General features: G+C 49.7%; 1 protein-coding gene across 1 annotated transcript in view; it reads left to right on the top strand.

Annotated features, from left to right (window-relative positions):
- The first annotated feature begins 9898 nt into the window (after positions 1 to 9898).
- MED26 (mediator complex subunit 26) overlaps positions 9899 to 21599 on the top strand; it is a 52951-nt gene continuing 41250 nt past the window's right edge. Inside the window, exon 1 of the mRNA XM_080810266.1 lies at positions 9899 to 10224. Coding sequence (XP_080666392.1) covers positions 10153 to 10224 — 72 coding nt within the window. The 5' untranslated portion in view covers positions 9899 to 10152. The remainder of the gene's footprint in view (positions 10225 to 21599) is intronic.

Genomic DNA, 21599 nt, shown 5'->3' on the forward strand with positions numbered 1-21599 from the left:
TGAGGGGCCCACCGTTATGACCTCAGTTAAACCTAAGTTACCACTCTACAGACCTTATCTGCGCGTATGGTCACTTTGGGGGTTAAAGCTTTAACATACGAATTTCTAGGGGACACCATTCAGCCCATAATATATGGTCAAAGATCTGCCCTGTAGCAGAGAGTCCGGAGGTGTGAGTTCAAGTCCTTGGCTAATAGTATGCTTCGAGGCATTAAAAACTTCAGAGAGTTCCCTGTGGTCTAGCAAAGCTGATCCTGACACCTGGTACAGAGGGATTTTGCCTCCCGATGTTCCGTAGTACAGTATTTGCCTTGGAAGTGGGGTGACGGCTTTGACCATAGCATCTCAGACCATGGTGTCCCCATGAAGCCCCTAGGAGTCTTGGCAAAGTGGGGATTTGACAGGAGGGGCACAGCCGGCAATTCTGCATTTCTGTCAGCTCCCAGGTGATGTCCATGCTGCCACTGGTCCCCAGACCACACTTTGAGTAACGACGCTGTCTGTTCAGTAGCCACTGGCTACACGTGGCTATTTCAGTTTTCCTGTCAGGGAAATACCCTGACCAATCGCCTCAAATTAAAACTCCAGCCCCCAAGTCACAAGACCATTTCAAGTGCCTTTCATGGCAGAAACCTTGAATTGGGCAGCACTGCGTCTAAAAGAGAGAGCGAGTGGTAAGTTTTCCTTGTCCAGAGCCTGCATGAGTTAGTTGCCCTTGGCTTCTGTGGCAAATGACCACAAGCTTCATGGCTTAAAATAACACAGATTGATGATCTTACAGTTCTCGAGGTCAGAGGTCCAACATGGGTCTCATTGGGCTAAAATCAAGGTGTTGGGAGAGCCAGTTTCTTCTGGAGGCTCTAGAGGAGAATCTGTTTCCTTGCTTTTTTCTGTTTCTAGAAGCTGTCCACATTCTTGATTTGTGGCCCCTCCCTCTACCTTCCAAGCCAGCAGTGACTGAGCAGGTCTTTGTCATGATGCCATCTGATTCTGCTTCTGCTTTCTTCTTCCCCATTTAAGGACCCTTGTGATCACATTGGGCCCACCTGCTGGGAGCATCCAGAATCATCTCCCTGTCTTAAGGTTGGCTGACTAGCACCCTTACTTCCATCTGCAACCTTAATTCTCTCTTGCCATGTATCATCATTTATTTACAGGTTCCGGGACATCTTTGGGGGTGCGCTGATGTTATCTGGCCCAAACCAGGGATGGGCAGTAAACACTTTCGGCTTTGCGGACCACACAGCCTTTTACTCAGCCACGCAATTCTGCTGTTGAAGGGTGAAAACAGCCAGAGACCGCACACATCTGACAAGGCCTTGCTTGCTGTGTGACTCCTTTTCCATCTTTAACTCACTTTTTTTTTTTTTAAGATTTTATTATTTATTTGTGAGAGAGAGAGAGAAAGAGAGCAGGTGAGCACGCACAGGGGGGGAAGGGGAGAGGGGAAAGGAGCAGACTTCCTGCTGAGCAGGGAACCCGATGCGGGTCTCGATACTGGGACCCTGGGATCATGAGCTGAGCCGAAGGCAGATGCAAACTGACTGAGCCCCCTAGGTGCCCCATCTTTAACTTTCTTTCTTTCTTTTTTTTTTTTTTTTAAAGATTTTATTTATTTATTTGACAGAGCGAGATCACAAGCAGACAGAGAGGCAGGTAGAGAGAGAGAGACGGGGGAAGCAGGCTCCCTGCTGAGCAGAGAGCCCGATGCGGGACTCGATCCCAGGACCCTGGGATCATGACCTGAGCTGAAGGCAGCGGCTTAACCCACTGAGCCACCCAGGTGCCCCCATCTTTAACTTTCTTATGGAAAATTGTAAACACACAAAAAGGGTTGTGTGTTGTGCTGTGATTTCCCATGTACTCATCAGGCGGTGGTTTTAAAATCTTATTTTATACTTTGCTGTACTTGACTGATGGTCTGCACCAAACATCTTATTACTCTTGTAATCAGGAAGGACAAAAAACACACAAAGATGGGAGCATCAGAGCATCTAGGAAACGTGAGAAAAACCACCACCACCACATCTTGAGGTTAAAAAGGAAAAAAGCCACAAATAGAGCTTCCGGAACATTTGTGCTTTTCCGGACTCCTCTTCCACGAGCCTGGGAATTTGGCAAAGCTTGGGATGTTCTCAGGGCAAGCAGCAGCTCCAGTTAAATGGACTGCCTTTCGGATTACCCTTTCCAAATAGGACATTTGCTTGCTCATGTCTCCTGAACTCTCTTAGTGACACTTTACTGAGAGAAGAAAATCTTGTCCAAGCGGTTTGGTGCAATCATCCAGTTCTGAGATTCATGTTAAGACAAATGATCTATGTAGTTGCGAGGACAACATGGGAGGGAGTTCCAGCCAGGGTAGGGGTGGCAGGGGTGCAGTTGGGGGACACATGGTTCCCCCCTGAGCAGGGAGCCCGATGCGGGACTCAATCCCGGGACCCTGGGATCATGACCTGAGCCAAAAGCAGATGCCTAACCGACTGAGCCACCCAGGTGCCCCTGGGGTTCTTTCTCCAACTGCCCTTTATATCTGACTACATGAGCAGAAGTCAGAGGCATCATGCCAGGGCTTTACACGCATAACCTTTATGCTTTGGCACAACAAGGGGTGACCACAGTATTGCCATTATCCTGTGTTTCCCGATGAGGAAATTGAAGCCAATCCAGGGAAGTGACTTTGCCCAAAGTTGCTGGGGTCATCAGTTAAGCTGGCATGAGGAGGTCCCTGGCATGAGGAGGTCCCTGGCCCTCCTCTCCTCTGATGCTGCCGCCCTCCCACACGAACACCTTTATTTGGGCTCTGCTACCTCTTTGCGGGCATGGATGAGGAAAGCACATGACTCGTGCCCAGCCCACCTGGGAGACCCGTCCAGAAGCTGGGGCACCAGAGCCAGTTCCAAATTCAGAACTTCTCTTGCTTTCCAGCAGCACGTGCTGTATATGCCACGATGCCCCTAGGCATCTGGGCTATCTCTCACTCTTCAAAGAGTAATAATTCTGCAGTAAAACAGCCTGACATTCACACAGAGCTGGGCCAGTGGAGACTGAACAGCTTCGGATGAGCTTTGCCAACCGAACAGGTCTGATGCAAAGTTAAAGAAATTCTTTGGACTTTCTGAGCCGTGGGGTTTGGGAATGGTGGGGAGGGGGTCATGGGCCTGTGTGCTGAGTCCCCGCCTTATCCCTCACTTGCCAGCGATGTTGGGGACAGGTCATCGCTCCTATTTGTGTGTCCGTTTCTCTGTCTGTGACCCCGATGGCTCCGGACCCAGTGTTGCCAGGGCTTGACACTTCTCTCTGTGTAGCCTGTAGGAAATACTTTCTGGATCATCTCACCTCTCATCACGTTGCTTTCTCCGCTGCAGCACAACACAGCCTTTGTTTCTGAGACATTTCCATTGGTGAGTTAGGGACCTTTTACTGTGACCCCTGTCTGCTTCTGTTGGTGCCTGGTGGCTTTTTGACATCAGTTCTCTGGCGCTGGTCTGTTCCATGGGGGCATGGCTTGTAACCTGACTTGGTTCATGTATTTTCTCTGCCAGTCTGGGAACTCTGAGCTCTGGGCGGGGGATTTGTCATCCTGTCCAAAATCTAGTCACATGACTTGTTCCTCCTCTGAGGAACAAGGACGAGGTCACCTGGTTGGCTAGTGAGGTGAGCAGTGTGACAGGAGGGGAGGAAACCAACTGCTAGGGTTGGGGAGGAATAAGGCTGGCCAGGAATATGGGCAGTGTGTATGAATGTGATGTGCGGTGTGTGACAAGGGGGCTTCCCAAGGCCAAGGGCTTAAGTGAAATGAAGTGGGGGGGGGCTGAGTTTTTAGAGCAGGGGGCAAGGAGATCCAAACCCATGTCAGCAAGAGCTATCTAGAGCAGAAAAAGCTATAAGAGATTGATACTTTATCCTGCAGTTCTTTACTGAGGAAGAAAGGATTACCTTACCTTATTGCTGTAGACTCTTAAATAAAATGTTTATCAAAGTCATTCACTAGAGAATTAAAAACAGTTCCTGATTTTCTTTCTTTGCTTCCTAAGGGTTACTGAGAGAACACAAAGCTGCGTTAAGCAAAATGATACCCTCTGATCTAACAATGATTTAGATCACTTGATTGAATGATGAGATTATTGGAACATTTCAAAAAACTACTTTAGCAAGTTTTTGGAGGTCTTTTTAAAAAAAGAAGAGGCAAGAAGAATAATCTTATGACTACAAACCAAAAAGAGACAAAATTGCTTTTATAGTTTCCTAACCATATTACCTGATCTGTGTTCTGAAGAATTAAGTGTAAATGAAAGAGATCAGTAGGTGTGTTCCTATTGCTACTAGAAAAAAAAAGCATGGGCTGCAGTAGGAAAAGTGGAATCAAAAGAGAGACAGTGATCCTTTATTTTCTTCATCAGTATGTGTGTGTGTTAAGATGAAATGTGCTGTGTTGTCTTTATGTGTGATAATTCGTTACCCAGTACTTACCTGAAGGTCAGCGTGATAAAGGAGATCATTAAAGCTTATAAGAAAATAAGCTGTCTGGACATGTGTGCCGCAGATCGGAGGAGAGAACTGTCAGTAGGCGAGATGATTGGGACAGGGCATGGGTTCAGGGGAGGACAGAAACACAGGGGACACGTGGCCAAAGACAAATGCCTGGCAGGAGGGGCCCAGGAGTTAAGGAGCCATGAGGGCTGGAGAGCATTGTCCAGCATCAGAAAGATCCAGCCTGGAATCCCAGCCGTACCACTGTGGGTGAAGGGGCCGTGTGTGTCTCTCACTGTCTGAGACTGAGACATTAGCAACTGTGTCTCCGTTAGCTAGCACTGAGTAACAAATGCCCCCAGTACTAAGTGGCTTAAAACCTGTATTATTGAGTCACAGTTTTGTGGGCAGGTAATTGGATGGGGCACAGTGGGGCTGGCTCTGAGCCCCAAGGGCTTCTCAGCTCACATGCCTGACACCTCCCCCAGGGCGTCCCAGCCTCCTGGGATTAGACATAGGGGGCTCCATGTCCTCTGTCATCAGGAACTGTGTTCTCCTTCACAGAGGCCTGTGGCTACTACCTCTTGCTGAGTGGCCCTGACTACGCCCTCTAGCGTAGTCACTGGATTCTGCCATGGCAGCTCCCCGCTCCCAGGTCTGGAAAGGTAGATGCTTCCAGACTGCTGCTTCCTCTTTTTCATTTCTTCTCATTCCTTCTTTTTTTTTTTTTTTTTTTTTAAAGATTTTATTTATTTATTTGAGAGAGAGCGCATGAGAGATGGGGAGCATTAGAGGGGAGAGGTCAGAGGGAGAAGCAGGCTCCCCACTGAGCAGGGAGCCTGATGTGGGACTCGATCCTGGGACTTCAGGATCATGACCTGAACCGAAGGCAGTTGCTTAACCAACTGAGCCACCCAGGCGCCTTCTTCTCATTCCTTCTTGTGGCCGAGTGATATTCAGCCTGTGGGTGTACATTTCATTCATCTCTTTACCAGTTGATGGACATCCGGTGTGTGTACTTTGCATCCACTAATAGTTCTGCTGTGGACATTTACCTGTACACGTCTCTGAGTGTAGTTTTCAGTTTTCTTGGCAAGATTGATAGGAGTGGATTTGGTGAGTTGGGTGGTAACTGCTAGGCCTTCTTGAAGCTTTAGCCTGGACCAGGCAGAGCATGGTTCCACTGCATTCTCTAAAGCAAATTGTAGCCCCTCTCTTTCCCCCCACCGAGTTAAGAGGAGAGGCTGACACAAGAACCTGACCGCCCAGAGGGGTTCGTCTGGGTCCTCAGGTAAAGCCCTCAGCGTGCAACCTGACACTTCGTAGGTACTCAATAAATGTTACTCTTCTTGTCACTAAGAATAATACAAAACTGGGGCAGTAGGCAAAACACGGACTGTTAGGACTTAGATGGACAGCTATGAGCAGGCATGATAGTAAACCCCTGCTCAGGATTTTGGAGATTATGGGCACGCTTCAAATTAGCAGTATCTGAGTCCAAAGGTGACAGCTAGAGGCTACTAGAGGTCAGAATAACCCCAGCACTGAATGAGATGAGGGGAGGCACCGCGTGTTCATCTAGAAAATGTGGAACTTTAGGGACGAGTATTAGAAGTAAAATCACCTGTTATCCTGCCTGTCAGCGATAACTACTGTAAATATTTTGGCTGCTTTCCTTCCAGTATTTTTTCGGGTGCCTTGAGTAGACATATTTGTATAAAACCAAAATTAAGATCATAATATATATGGTTTATATACTGCATTTTAACATTTAATATGAAATATGGGAGCATTCCATGTTGTTCAATACTGATTTCAATGGTTAAGATTATCTATCATCTGTCTGTCTCTATCTAGGTCCTTTTATTTATGTACTTTTGAAGCATAATGTCCAGCTTTGTGAATTTCTACATGTTGCGTACACCCATAAGACAAGACCACTACCCAGGTGGAATTATAAAATCCTGTGGTCCCTTCCCGTCCATAACCTTCCCATTTGCAGGAATCGACCCCTAATTTATTTACATACTCTCCTTTTACTGAACACTTGGGTTACTTCCTATCGTTTGCCCTTATACTATAAATGATGCTGCCTTCACCTTCCCCGTATGTACATGTCTGTCTACGGTGATTGCTCTCTTTGGATAAATTTCTAGAAGGTGGGAAATACTGGGGCAAAGGGTATGAACATATGGAAATGCTGTCAAACATCTTTCTTGATACTCCTGGCTCCAGAGTGGCTTTGCCCTCCCTTTGGGGCACCTACCTGCTCGGACAATACAGTTAGAGCAGTGTCTTCCTGGGTCCCCAACCTGTTTCCAGTGCTTGGAAACTTCAAAACTAGATCCTCAGGAGCAGGCTTTGTGCCTCTTAATGTGCCTTTGTATTCCCTTACTTGAAGACATAGTAAAATTATTTTGAGTTCTCTTGTTTGTCTTTGGAGCCCCTTCATAAAAGCAGTGACGTTTCAGGGGCTATTCAAAACCAATTGAATTTTTTTTCGCATTTAAAATCAATCGGCCTTGCTGCAAAGAAAGCCAGGCGGAACTCTGAAACCTGTCTCTGGGTGCTTCTGAGCTCATCAGTAAGGTTGAATGAGTTAATTCATGAGAGTGTTTTTAAAAAATTCCCATCAGATGTTAAATTCAGAGCGAACAAATCGGTCAAAGTGAGGTGGTGGTTTCCTCGCGTTCATTTTTCCTATTAGTCATCAAAGCCCTCACATACTTTATTGGGGTAAGTCCAGTTACTTTCTCACCTTTGAATTACCCAACTCCCAGGGGTGTGGGTGTCTTAAGGGGTCACAGCTGCCTTTCACTTTATGAATGAATGAGTCCGCCTGGCGGGTCCCTGCTGTTGCTTCTTGCCACCATATGGTGTCTCTGTTGAAGACTGGTCCCAAGCAGTTGTGGGAGCTGGCCTGCCCACAGTTTCTTCCCTGATGCCCTTGCCTATCCCGCTTGAGCAACTGCAGTTCATGGAGGGAGAATGAGCCCACACCCTCACTACCAAGCCTGGCTGAGGATGCTCTGCACTCAGGCTCCTAAAGCTACCTTCCTGCCACTTACCATGGCAAGAGCCAAGACATGGACTCAGTGCCTCTTACTTTTTGGGGGGCTACCTCACTAGGAAGTAAGGCAGCATTGTCAGGGGGCATCACAGGCACAAAATATCTTGTCCTTTCAGAACAGGGTGGGGTGGATGTTCTCTGGACCTAATTTAAAGGGCAAGTTGCTGGGGAAGAACCATTACAACAAGAGGATTTACCTTGAGCCCCCCACCTTTGTATAACTGATAGGAGCCATTTCAAGTATGTCCTCCTTGAAACAGAAGGTCTTGCTAGGTGAACTTCAGTATCTGTCCTGGACCTAATAGAAGCTAACGTTTTCAAGACTCAAGACTCTCATTGAATGGCCATCTGATTTAATTTTTACCACTATATCTATGTTAAATGTGAAATAAAACTATATCTATATATATATCTCTATAGCTCTGTGTCTATGTGCATCCTAAAGTGTATACAGTACATTTAATACTCATTTGTTAAATATTTATGGAGCCCCACTTTGTGCCACATCTATGGAGCTGAACTGCATACCTATGTCTGGGTGTGTGTGTGTATACAGCTGGCCATGCAGAACTCAGTCATCTTAATGTTGCTTCTTAGTTTAAAAAGAGCAGGTAAGTTGAGTGCTTTCCAAACCTTTCTTGAATGACCTGACCCATGCAAAACAAATTGCTTCTATGTTATCCTTGATTTAAAAAATAAGATCTTGAACATCTGAGTTAGAAATTGAAAGAAAGGTGGGACCAGACTATGCTTGGGGAGAGCTTATTTATTTTGCTTATCTAAAATGCGATAAAGAGTATCTCCAAATGGGCTGGTTTCCAACCTGGACCACATACACAAAGCACCTCATTCTAGGAGAAAGAGTAAATTTAAGTATTTTGCCCGTGTTTATTTTCTGCTACAAGTGTGATGTAAAATTTTTCACATGTCCAGAAGGAAGCAGCCACAACCACGTGCAGAAACAGCCGTTTCTGCAAATAAAAATGCTTCCCAGAAGCATGACAAATGTAAGACTAACAGGTGTAGCACAGATCCAAGGCGCGCGTGTGGTTCTCATCAGCTGCCTCCCTCCTGCTTTAAATCTAGGTCTTCCTATAACAACAGAAAAGGTTATTTCTCCGGAGGCTGCCGCTAATAATCCACTCAGCCTGCCTTCTCACCCCTTCTCATAACAGTGTTCCTAACAGGGCTTCCAGAGTGAGCAGAGAGCAGTAGAAGAAGGCAGTAAAGTGGGGGTGGGGAAGGAGACTCCTTAGACTTGACCTTTAACAATTACGGGTTTGACCTAGAACTCTGTCTGAACTTGGGCCTCAGTTTCCTCCGTTGTGAAAGGTTTTGTTCAGAGAAGGAGGGTTTCATTTTTCTAGCACCTCCATGCCGAGCAGGGTGGGTCTTTTAAACCAGTGGTTCTCAACAGGGGACATTGGCAATGACTGGACATTTTTGGTTCATCTGACTGGAGGGTAGAGTGCTACTGGCGTTTAGTGGGTAGAGACCCAGGATGCTGAATATCCCAAAATGCGCGAGACTGCCCCTGCAACAGTGATCCGGCTCCAAATGTCATCGGTGCCCAAGATGAGAAACCTTGGCGTTGACACAGGTTTGCAACCCTGGGGTCGGTGGACTCACAGGGCTGGCTTTGGGGCTTTCCTAGCTGGCGTGACGGCTCCCCCGAGAGGCGCTCTGCAGTCATATTTTCGTGATCCCAGCACGCGAAGCGCTGCAGACCCCCCGCCTGCACCCACTCCCTCTGGAAGGGTGGGGCGGTCTTCGGCGCTCCTGAGGTGACCCTTCCGCACACATTATCACAGGGTGGTCTTGTCTCCCTCGTCCCCAGGAACAGCGATCAAGGGACTGGGGACCCCCGGCTCGGAAAACTTAGCAGCTTCTCCCGCCCGCGACTCCCGTCACCTCCCTCCGTACGGGGAAGGCTTTCCACCTCAATGAGGAGTCCTTCCGCCGCTCCCCCCCACCCCCCCCCCACACCTCCCCCCCCCCACCCCCCCCCCCCCCGCAGAGGCGGCCTCCTGGAGCACCCAGGTTCAAGGACTCGGCGCGCACCGCGCGTTTCCGTCGGAAACCTCAGTTCCCCTTGGCCCAGCCGGGGGCGGGGACTCCTGGCGGCGGCCGTTGCCCCGCCCAACCGCCTGCCAACGGCTCCCTCCGCTGGGTAGTGGGCGGGGCGTGGCGACGGACCAGCGCGCCTGCGCGCGCATGCGTGGGGCTACAGGGCGGGGCTCGCGCGCGGCCCCGCCCAGGCCCGGCGTCTCCGCCCGCCCCATCTCCCAACCTCCTCAGCGTGGCGCCGACGCTGCGTGCGGCGCGGGTTACCCAGAGTGCTCCGCGCGGGGGCAGCTCACTGGAGTTTGGTTCTCGAGGCGGCGGCAGCAGCGGCGGCGGCTCCGGTGGCTCCTCCTCCTCCTCTGGTGGCGGTGGCGCCCCGGGCCCGAGCCCCGGCTCCCCTCTCCGCCACCCCGCGCGCCCCCTCTTCCCCCGGCGCCGCGGGGAACATGAGGCTCCGTTCCCGGAGGCCGGCGAGTGAGTGACCCCCGTCCCCCGCCTCAGCCCGCCCGCCCGCTGGCCCGGCCGCTCCCCCCCGCCTCGCCCAGGCAATGACAGCGGCTCCGGCGTCTCCGCAGCAGATCAGGGACCGGCTGCTGCAGGCCATCGACCCCCAGAGCAACGTAAGTACCCGCTGCGCGGGCCGGGACGGAGGCCGCGTGGGCCCGGGACCCTCCCCCTCCCCAGTGTCCCTCGCCCGCCGGGCTTCAGGGTACCCGCCTGACGCCCACCTACCACCGAGGGCCGCTGCCATCTCGGTCTCTCGCCCCACGGGCCCAAGCCGGGGGCAGGTCGGGCAGTCTGGCGGCGCTCGGTACGTGAGGCCGAGGCTTCCGTGCGGCCTGGGTGGAGGGAGCAGACGGGAGCTGAGGCCAGAGCTTTCCCTTCTCTCTCGCTTCAGCTCTACGACCCTTGTTGCTTCTGACGGAGCTCACCCGATTTGCCCTTCCCCGGGGACTCGCGACCCCCTGGAAGTCCTCCTGGCGTGGGGGAGGGGAGGGAGAAAGGCTGTGGAGCAACTGGTGTCCGGGGTATGACTCGGGAGCCTGTGCCGCCTGTGTCTTGGCCTTCTGGGTGATCAGGGAAGTCCTCCTTCCCTCTTCTCCCGGCTGGAAGCACCTTCCCGGCTTCAGAGGGAACCCCCCAGGTTACTTTGCCCTTAGCCGGGTGCCCAGGGCGCGTGGAGAGTCCCCCTCCTTGGTTCTGCGAGTGGACATGCCTTTGCTGGATTACTCTTGGGATCGCTGCTGACCGTAGGTGATCTTGGGGAGGGTGGGATCCTTCCTGTTACCTTTCTGGCCCTAAATGCCCATTGCGTCTCTAATCAAGCCAGAGCCCCGCTTTTTGGTGTGAATTAGAGGTGATTATTTTGTCTCCAGTTTCTTCAAGAGCTCTCCTTTGGCTATCCCTTTCCCTGCCTGAGGGTCCCAGCTTGGTGGTTTGTCACCTAGACCGTCAGGGTTAACCCCAGGGTGTTGCTTTCTCAGATGGCCTTCCACCGAGGCTACTGTTTGCAGAGGGATCTCCTCTGCCCCCCTTCGTGTGTGTAGGGGAAGACTCACAGTGTTCTCATATTTTCTCCAAGGGATTGTTGGCAGTAGGGGTCATTTTCCCCTGTGGCAGGAGCAGGTTGAGCAATAGGAAGATGTTGTGGCATCCAGGTATGAAGTGAGCCCCTGCATTTGCTGGGAGACCAGGAAGTGGCCATTGAGATCACTTTTTAATATGTTGGGGATCGAAGAAAAACTGTCTTGGGCCAGGTAACTCAGGTTTCTCTCACTGTAGGGTTTTTGTTTTCCCTTATATGAGTTTGACTAATTAATTACTCTTAGCACTAAGCTTTAAACTTGGTGTTTTTGGAGTAATTCACATTGGCTTGTACAATTTTGGTAGAAATTGAGGAGTTATGGTCTTTGTAAGACTGATTTTTGTATCATAAGTAATCCTCTTATCCCTAGTTTTGAGGCCCCATTAAAATTAACTTGATGGTAATTGTTTTTAACAAATGTTGTATACATTTTTGTTATGACTTTGGGGGTGGAGTAGGCACAAGCTATATAAAACCTTCCAGAATTTTTTGCAGTAACTGGTGCTGCTGTGGTTCCCAAGATTGAAATGTTAGAGGATAAAGCAAGTGACGTGAGAAATGGAACTGGTGACTTTTGCATCTTTTGTCCAGAGTATAATTTCTTGAATTCTACGTGCTTGTTTGCCTTTGGGAGAATCTGAGAGGTTGCTGAGATATTAGCACTGATCCTTAATGCCACCTAGGAGAGCTTTGGGATCAGGGGGCACTTTGACAGGCAGTCATGATGTTGTAGATTAGGTAGAGCACTGACCTCAGGGGTTCCAGTGTTGTGTAAGGCTGTAATCTAAAGGGTTCCTGGGGGGGGGGAGGAGGGAGAGGAGGAAGGGGGGTTAGCCAGAAGAGGGAGAAGGAAATAAATCTCAGGTTTTTGTATTTTAGTGTATGCAGATATTTTGCATTCATAGAAGCCCATGGTGGTTTCCATGGGATAGGGTTCACATTTCTTATGGTTTGTTTCGAGGGACTCCATCACTAATGGGTGTGCATAGAGTTCTGATATAAGTGTGGTGGATGGAATTGGGAAACTGTCTCTGAGATGAGGGATGAAGAAAGTGCCTTCTTTAAATGGCTCCATTGCCAGTGACCATCCGTGAGCATTGTTAGAACCTTTTGACAGGAGCGTGGCTTGGAGCAAACCGCGTACAGAAACTGGAGCCATGGCAGAATAGGTTACCGGCAGAGATGGTGCAGCCATAATTCTGCAGGTTCTCTGGATTGGCCTGGACTCACGTGAGAGCAAGGTAGCTCCAAGAAGGCATTGCTGGTGCACAGCTGCTTTTCTCTACTTTGCCCAATTATGAACTCCACTTTGGGATAGTTAGTTGACACATATTTAAGATGCTCATGAAAAAAAAAATGGGGACAGTGTTGAAGAGCCAACACTAAAATTAAACCTCTTCTGAGAGAAGCGACAGAGAATTGTGTCATGTAATGCTTACCTTTATGGGCATGCAATTATGGTTAATAAACTTAGCTTTTGCTTGAAAAATCAATGTCAGGCAACTGACCTAATATCCACAAGTATCTGAGAAGTTAGCGAAGTAACAAACTGACCATCTCCTTGACAGAGGAGTTCTTGAGAGGAAAGTTGTCTGTGTTCACAATTCTAGCCTCTAGAGTATTTGAATTTCAACAGGCTCTGAGTTAATAATTTCTGCAAACTCAGTAATAAGGTAAATCCTCTACACTCTTTTTCAAAAAGCAGCTAATAGTTTTTTCAGAACAATCTAAGCCTTACCCTCCTTGTGGCGTGTGTCCGCCGAAGTGTTAGAAATCCCTGAAGCGCAGTGTGCGCCTTTGTCCCAGCTTAATCTTGGTGGATAGAGTTGAGGGCCATGTCTTCCTTCTGCCCAGAAATTGGAGTCCTTCCACACAAGCACAGTCTCCTCAGCAGGTGATTAGATATTCGTCTGTATTGGACACTCTTTATTTCATGGAAGTTCGGGCTTTGTCTTCCTGACCAGAATGTGGGCTTCAGGAACATGGTTTGTTTGTTCTTACTCTAGAGCAGAAGGCGCTTTAGAGTGCTAAGTGCTGGTTAAACTGATGGAACCCTAGAATCCTCCTTTGGCCTATGAAGCCCTTGTGACTTTAATAGGCACTGAAGTTCAGTCTTGGAGTATTCTAATTCAGAACTCTCTAGAACTGTGAAGAACACAGATGTTAGTCTGGCATCTGAGAATAGGTCTGACAGACGGTGGCGTGGGTATTGCATCCTCATAACGAGTTGAATAATGGCACAAGGCAGGCCTTGCTCAGAGCAGGTGAGCATCTCTGTAATCAGACCAGAGCGAGGCCAGAGAAGGCACTGAGGGGGAAGAAGGGACTTGAACTTGCTGAAGATGTCTTTGTAAAGAAAGACCTCCCAGTGGTCGGGCTCTGCAGCGGGAAACTTCAAAAACTACTTTCTTTCTCACAGTTACGCAGACATCAGGTGCCAGTGGGAGGTGGTCATAGACCAAGAGGCCTCTACAGAGAGACACACAAGGAATGATAATTTTCCTACCTGGGCATTTGAAGATTTAAGATGTTACCTAGCTTCTTTGGGCTGCAGGGTCCTTGTCTACAAAGTGGGACTGGGAACTGGTATATGCACCCATAAAACTCCTTCCAGAATGTGAACCAGGGTGCATGTTCTAACATGAATTGTTTTAAAAGTTTTTTCTTTTAATGCAAGGTGCATTCTGTGAACTTCTTAAAATAGCAAAATTCTAACAGAACTCGGCACAGAGATAAATACTGTATATGATTTTGCAGCACTTCCGCAGGGTCTCCTGCTTCCCTGCAGCTTCCCTGTAAGGGAGGTGGAGTGAGCAGCCGGTCTCCCCTTCCTGCAGGTGCGGAAGCCAACGGCATGATGACAGTCAGTGCTGTTTAGTGGGTGCCTCCTGTGACCAGGAGAGGACAAGCTGCTTTTGTTTCTGCTGACTTCATTTGAGGTGACTGCCCTAAAGTTGGGGACTTACCCAAAGTTTAACTGACAGTGTTTTTAATTCTTAATGTCACCACCCTGCCCTCAAAGGTGAAGAGATGGCTTCTGAAGAGGCCTGAGAGGGCAGTGTTCTTGAGCTGGCAAGAAAATATGTGGGGAGCCTTTTCTGTCCCATGTAAGTTTATATGAGATTACAGATTGGTTTAGATTTACCTGTGATCGATCTAACAGGTTGATGATATTAGCCTGTCCTGGAAACATCTTAAGGTTTCTGGCAGGGGCAGAATCCTGGGCCAGAGCATACCGTGGTGTGGCATCTGCCAGCTGATATTGGAACTTTTCATAAGTCTTGCATGCCGGTTTTGTTTTTTGCTTCAAGGCTATAGCACTTATGTTAACTTGAAATGCTGTTGATCCTGCTGAAAGGAGGATTGCTAAAAATTGTAAAAGGGAAGGCTGTAGGTTCTGATTCTCCCCAACACGGTAGGGGGTATAAAAGCTAAATGTGTGGGTGCTCTCTGATCATTCTGGTTGCCCAGGTGCAATGACGTTTCTGTCTTTGCTCTTTATATGTGGCCAGGATGTCTGAAGAGAGCAGTGTGGCATTTTATGACTTTGGGACAGGCAAGTAACAAGTGTGACTTGTGAAGCAGGTGTAAGTCCTTGTTCTGACTCACTCTGTCCCTCAGAAGAAGTTGGATTTTACAGTCTGTCTCCGCAGAGGTCTCCTGGTGGTCCTCAGAAGTGACTTTAGTTGTCATCAGAGTGTGTTGTCCTGGCTGGAAGTCACAGAGGCCTGGAGGACTGTCCCAAGATCAGCTTGTGGGAAGGGACCTTTGTCTTGATACAGATGTGAAAAGGCTCCATGGTCACCTGGGCTCCTGGGCTCAGGATGTCGCCGTGTGTGGCGGGACATGCACCTCAGGGGTGCTAGCCTTGGGGTTAGGTGAAGGAGAGGTGCCTCAGTTTTGGTGTCTGTATAAGCATCTTCTCAGACAGAGCTCCAGTTTAGCCAGAACCAGAACTTGGTCCAATTCCTAGGGATGGGCAGTTCTATGGGCAGGTCTCTGCCCAGCCCCCACTCTGAATTGCCTTCTTGAAGCTGTGGCTTTGTCTCTGTTTGTAGAAGTTGTGCCTCCCCCCACCCCCCACCCTGTGCTGTCTTGAGTCTGTTTGGTCCCTTTGGGACCCCTCAGCTGGTTGTTGGAATGGGTGACTGACTTTGTGGCTTGGTGAGTGACTGCATAGGCCATGCATTTTCAGCCTGGCCACTTGCAGCCCCCATCTGAAACTCCTCCTGTTCACTGTCAGGGCACACATGTAGAACTGAGCAAGCATCGACGCGGTAAGTCCGTGAACTGGAGGGAATTTCCTGCGAGAGGAAGACATACCAGTATTCTGCATGTGATGCTTAAAAGTGGTCTCTGAATTGTAGGTCTGGGAAGGCCATACACTAACATCTCAGTCACCAACTGGTACATACTGTTTATAGAGAAATATGGTAAAACTGAAAAAGGTAGCTCAGCAATTGAAGAAACATTTCTAGCAATTGCTTATGCTGTTGGGTGTGGGGGGATTGGACCTGGAGATGCCCAGCCCCTGCCCCGGAGGGACCTGGAACAGGAAGAGAATGTGCACATGGGCAGTCTGAGGTGGGGTGGGGCTTGCGGGGGTGCAGGGGTGGTCTTACAGGGCTACAGCTCTTCAGTCCAAACGGGACAATTCTTCATGTGTCTTATTCAGAGGTAGTTCAGAGTTTTGAAGAGCATGAAATGACTTCTAGAACACATCATAATTTGAGTTTTCAGAATGAAAACTTTTAGAGTCAGATACAGGAAGTCCATTCTTGGTTTGTCTCTGACCTGAAGGAAACAGAATTTGGAGGGATGGCTGGCAAATCCTTCAACAGTTTGCCTTCTCAGCAATGGAATGGGAAGGGGGCAAGTGTCAGGCTCTATGAAGGGCCTGGGGTCTGCTTTCAAGTATTTGAAGAGCTGTTGTACCTTGGGGTTTGGTTTGCTTCGTCTGGCTTTCTGAGGCAAACCTAGAAGGGGAAGGCAGGAGGTCTGGGAGGCAGGCCCAGCTGCACTTGGGGGAGCCCTTGATTATTGTCAGAGCTGGCTTGCGACAGTCCAGAACCACTGTGCCAGGTGGCTGTGCAGACATGCCTGGGCCTTCCATCTGGACCCCCAGACTTCTACCCAAGAGTTCCTGGAGATTCTGTGATTGTGTGAAGAGCCCACTAAAAAAGGAGAAGGGTCACATCAGGTGATGTGCCACTGCCAGGCAGGTGGGGCTGAAAGCCTTTGAACGCTCCTGGGACTGCAGTGAGGTTTCCCCTATCCATCCACCGGAGGCTGCAGAGTGGACAGCTGCAGCCTGCAGAGCACCTGCTGTGTGCCAGGTACTACGTGGAACACCTTGCTTCCTGGTTTGCTCTCTGAGCTAGTCCTACAGGTAGATGCTCCGTCTTCATTTTAGGGGAAGGTAGAGATTAGTGACCTCTCCGGTGTTGCAGAGGACCCTGTGGGCCTATACCTGGCTCAGAGGTGGTGGGTTTAATGACAGTCTCCTGCCTCCCACTTAAGCGGTGCCCAGCAGGGAATTTGGACTCTGCTATGTCTTCTGAGGTTTAACCTCATAAATACAAAGTGTTATTAAATGTTAAGTTTCGTGTTTCTATTTCCTTTGCAGTTCCCACAACCTTTCTTTGATATCTTCTAACCTAGTGGCTCCTAACCTTTTTGCCTGTCAGGATCCATTCCTGTGATCAGAAATATGCAGTTTCCACATAATGGCAGATGTACTTCCAATAGCTGCTTTATGAGAAAATTCAAGGAAAAAAGCTACTCTTAATCTAGTCATGCTTTGAAATGAAGTTGTGTCTTATCATCAGAACAGCATCTACTTAAATCTGTAAGCTAACCTTTCTTGTTGTGCGTGACACCTGGGATGGGACCCTCTGCAGCTCACATTTGTGACCTTCTGTCATTCCTTCGGCTCTCCTTTTCCAGAAACCTTTCCCGCTTTCATCCCAGACAGTTGCCCTCAGGCACTCTACATAACTTAAAAACCCTACATTCCTGCTGATAACAGATCTTGTTGATTATGTTTTCCTGGGATTGCAGGCTCCTTGGTAGCGGAGCCTGAGATAATCCCCATGTTTCTATGACTTCTATAGCGAGCTGGTGCTCAGAAGCTTGTTGATCTTTCTGTGAGAAGGGCTGGTCTTGGGAGCAAGACTTACCGAGCAGGTACTAGGGGCCAGTACTTTCCAGCACTTTTCACGAATTCAGAACATTCACTCTGTATAGCAGCACAGGGAGGGAGGTACTACTGGTGCATAAACTGAGGCTCAGTAAACACACAGCTAGAAGGGATCACACTGGAATTGGGAATCCTCCTCTCCCTACCCCCCAACCAGGCCTCACCCACCTGCTGCCGCCTCCCCTGTCACCTGAGAGAACATAGTCGGTACAAGGTAGGCATTCCACTGTCCTACCGCAGTATGGATCCTCAGGCTGGATTTGTCTATGGTATGTTTTTATGTCAGGCTGGGAGAAAAGTTGTACCTGAAATGCTTTGTGCTGTCTCTTGAACTGGCTAAGGAAAAGGTGTGAGGCGTTTTTTTTCCTTCCTGTATCTTGGCTGGCATTTTTCACCCCTGCCAGAAAAGATGACTCTTAATCTTAAATTCCTGCCTGTCTGTGGACCCTGGAGATACTGTTCAAATGCTACCTTGGGACTTTTAAAAAGTCTCATATGACAAACCAGACCCTTTCTGGACATCCCCTTTCCTGGGTTTCATCGGGGCCAGGAAGCGGGTGATGCTTCTTCCAGGTCGTACCCTGTGATGGGTCAGCTCATGACTGCTGTGGAGATCCTGGTCACCCGTCCACAGTGAGCAGAGTGATTTCGTAGGTGGCTGGCTGTGGCTGGCCTTGACTCTGGTGGTGGTGGTGGTAGGGGGTGGTTCTGTGGTCCTCTCATGGAGGACTCATGTGTATGTGACCATGGCTCACACCGAGAGCACAGCAGGCGGCCTGGCAGCCTTCTTCCAGGCTCTAGTAGCCCCATTGCCCTGCCATACTTATACATAACTTCGGCTCCATCCCCTACCCATACCTCTGGTCACACTTGGTTCTGGCCAAGCTGGCTGTAGCTCTTCTTGCACACATGGCGTCTGGGTTTTTCTTGTCCTCCCCATGCCCTTTCCCGTTCCATTAGCTCTCTTGACCCCTCTTGCCATGAGGTCCCTGGGCCAGCTCAGGTTGGGGTATGGGGACTGTGGCCACGTTCTCTTTCTCCAGGTGATCCCCAGGGTAGCTAACTGCCCTCTTCTTAAGGCCAGCCCTTTTGGAAACCACTTCAGGTAGACACTTTCCAACTTTATTTACCCTGTGCATCTTGCAGCTGTGCCAGGCAAGCAGTTGGCAAGCTGGCTTTTTAGTGCTGTCTGTGGAGGAGCAGCACTGGTGTGTAGGTTATAAAATAGGAACAGTTTACTCTCTTTCCTCCAGTTGTTTCACATTATTTCCTTCAAGTGTTCAGTTAGATAGATGCCAGCAGAGCACTTGTCTTCTACTTTTACTGATTCTTTTGGCCAAGCCACCCCCAGAGGGAGGGTCACGCTGTGCTCATGACAGGAACATAAATGCAAAAGGCCTGGTTGGCTTGTGCCACTCAGAGGCTCAGAAGTGAGTCTGTTCTCAGGTGAGGACCTGGCTTCACTCCGTCTCTTTTGTCATGTTCCCTTCACACAGTGGGGTGTCTTCTTCCCAGCTCCCCCAGTTGGGGTTTCACCTTCTTTGACCATCATCCAGGAGAAGGAAGAGAAGGTGATGCTTTCCCAGAAGTTTCAGCAGACATTTCCTTGATGCTCTTTCTGGGCTTTGATGGAATTAGTGTTAATTGGTGCACCCCTAAGTCTGAGCATGGTGTTAGTTCATCCAGACCATCCCAGAATAGAGGGGAGGCCTCCAGGAAGCATCAGGGTCCTGTTGGTGGGAGGGGTTGAGGGGTGGGGAACAAGCTGACAATGTTCCCTGAATGCATGCAGTTTAATCATCTGTTTTGTTTTTTTTTTAAGATTTTTATTTATTTATTTGACATACAGAGATCACAAGTAGGCAGAGAGGCAGGCAGAGAGAGAGGAGGAAGCAGGCTCCCTGCTGAGCAGAGAGCCGGATACGGGGCTCGATCCCAGGACCCTGGAATCATGACCTGAGCTGAAGGCAGAGGCTTGACCCACTGAGCCACCCAGGCGCCCCTAATCATCTCTTTGATGTGATAATACCATCAAATAGTTGGCGGTGGTACTGGCCTGGGAGACTTGGGTCCAAGCACAGAAATGTGTGTCACTGAAATGTAAGGTCTGGAGTAAGCGAAGGAGTGGCTTGGGTATTATGAGGTCACAGCACGAGGTTCTGAGTACTCACTCCTGGTTGAACTTGCAGACTCTGAGTTGCCTGTAGTCACACTTGGGTACTTTGCTGTTACCTTGTGTTAGCGCCCGTGCCGGGGTGCAGCTTCTGACCCTATGCTAGGCTGAGGAGCACTTTGGAAGTCTAGGAGAGCCTGCCACAGTGCTGCTTGTTCACCTGTCCCCATCATCTCTCCTGGTGCTGCATCCAGCGCAGCCAGGGTGAGGTGGTGCAGTCCCGGAGGCCCAGACTCACACAGGCCTCCTGTCCCCGTGAAGTGATCCCTGTGACCAGGTGAGAGCTGAGTTCTCCAGACTTCTGTCCCCTTGGCTCAGAGGCATGGGTGGACACTGGATGGTCTGTTGAAAGCTGATCGTCCTGCCCATTTCCTCTTGCCCTTGGTTAACCTGGGTAACCGGAAACTGGTACCTGCACTTCCGGGCCTGGCTTTTCTTCCCCTTAGGTTAACTGAGAAGGGTAGGGTCAGATGATCTTTCACAGCCTTCTCCATTTTTCTCTCCCTTTGTCTGTTGGGGTAGGGGTGGCTCTCAGCAAGCTCCTGAAGTTGGTGATGTCTGCACCCCCCTTGGTGGATGCTGGTAGCCTAGCAGCGATAGAAGTGGGCCACATGTTAGGTTTTAGGCATGCTCATAGGAGGAAAGGTTTGCGAATGGGTATTTCACTTTCACTTCTATTTTAGAGGAGCTTCTCAAGCATTTACAATTCAGTTTGAAGGTTGGTGACAAGGCAGTGCTGCCACTGAATGCAGGAACTTAACTTCTCACCAAAGGGCAGAAATATCACCCTCCCAGGTGTTGTGTGAGCTTGTCCTGGCTTTGCTTGTAACTTCTCTCACCCCATCACTGAATCAGAGTGGGGCATGTGTGTGTGTCTGTCTGTCTTGTGGACAGACATCTTCTATGTGGTGGGAAATGCAGCAGGTCGAGTGTGACCTCTTGACAGGTAGGCCATTGAAGAAGAGGGGATTCACTCTCTTGCTTCCAGTTTGAAAACTGCAGAATAACTCTGGTTTGGCATGGGGGTGAAGGAGCCCTTATAAGAAAATGGTAGTGTTGGGGCGCCTGGTGGGTGGCTCAGTGGGTTAAAGCCTCTGCCTTCGGCTTGGATCATCGTCCCAGGGTCCTGGGATCGAGCCCCGCATCGGGCTCTCTGCTTGGGGTTGGGGGGACCTGCTTCCCCCCCACCCCCGCCTGCTTTTCTGCCTACTTGTGATCTCTGTCAAGTAAATAAATAAAATCTTAAAAAAAAAAAGAAAGAAAGAAAAGAAAATGGTAGTGTCCACAGGAAGTCAGGGAGGAGCATGTAGAAGCAGAGCCTGTGCTTCGGACAAAAATGGCAGGGGCCCCCAGCCTGCGTAATTCACCCTGTGGCAGGACAAAAATGGTAAGGACACTGGTCTGAGGTGGGGGTGGTGCTACCTTAGGGTTTCTGGTGAACTGCCTGTCAGCTCCACTTAGAGGGGAGTGGGCACCTGCTTGTCACCCTGGTGATGACACTCCAGTTAGGATTGCAGGGAACATGGTGGGGGTGGGCTTCCCCAAGTTGGGAAATAGGAAGTGGCATCATCTGCTTTGTGAGCTGAGCTGACCGTGGGCACAAGAGTGTGCTTGTGTTTGTCACTCCAGGCTGTCTTCCTGGGTCATCGTGCTGTCTTCAGTTCCCTGCTATAGCATTGGTGCTGAGTGCACCTGCACAGGAGTGAATGAGGCCTGATGTCTGATGTCTGACACTGATTGGTGCCCATCGTCCCCTATTCCCCTTGCACCTCGCTGTGTTCGCCATTCCGTTCTCTCCAAACTCTCTGCCCACACTGCCTCCTTATCCCCGAGCGTGTTGGCTTTGCCTAGCGCTGCCAAGGCCCTGTCTGCCTCTAAGGCTTTTCCCAGATACACTTAGAGCCACAGCTTCCAGGGGCACCTGAACCCTCTCTCTGCAGCTGACAGTTGTCCTGGACGTACAAGTAGCCCATTCTAGAAGGGAGGCGTCTTCTTTCCTTTTGCCCTTGGCATGCTGTGCTGTGGTGGTTGGCAGTGC

The sequence above is a fragment of the Martes martes genome, assembly GCF_963455335.1.
Source record: "Martes martes genome assembly, chromosome: 1".
In the NCBI taxonomy this organism is placed as follows: domain Eukaryota; kingdom Metazoa; phylum Chordata; class Mammalia; order Carnivora; family Mustelidae; genus Martes; species Martes martes.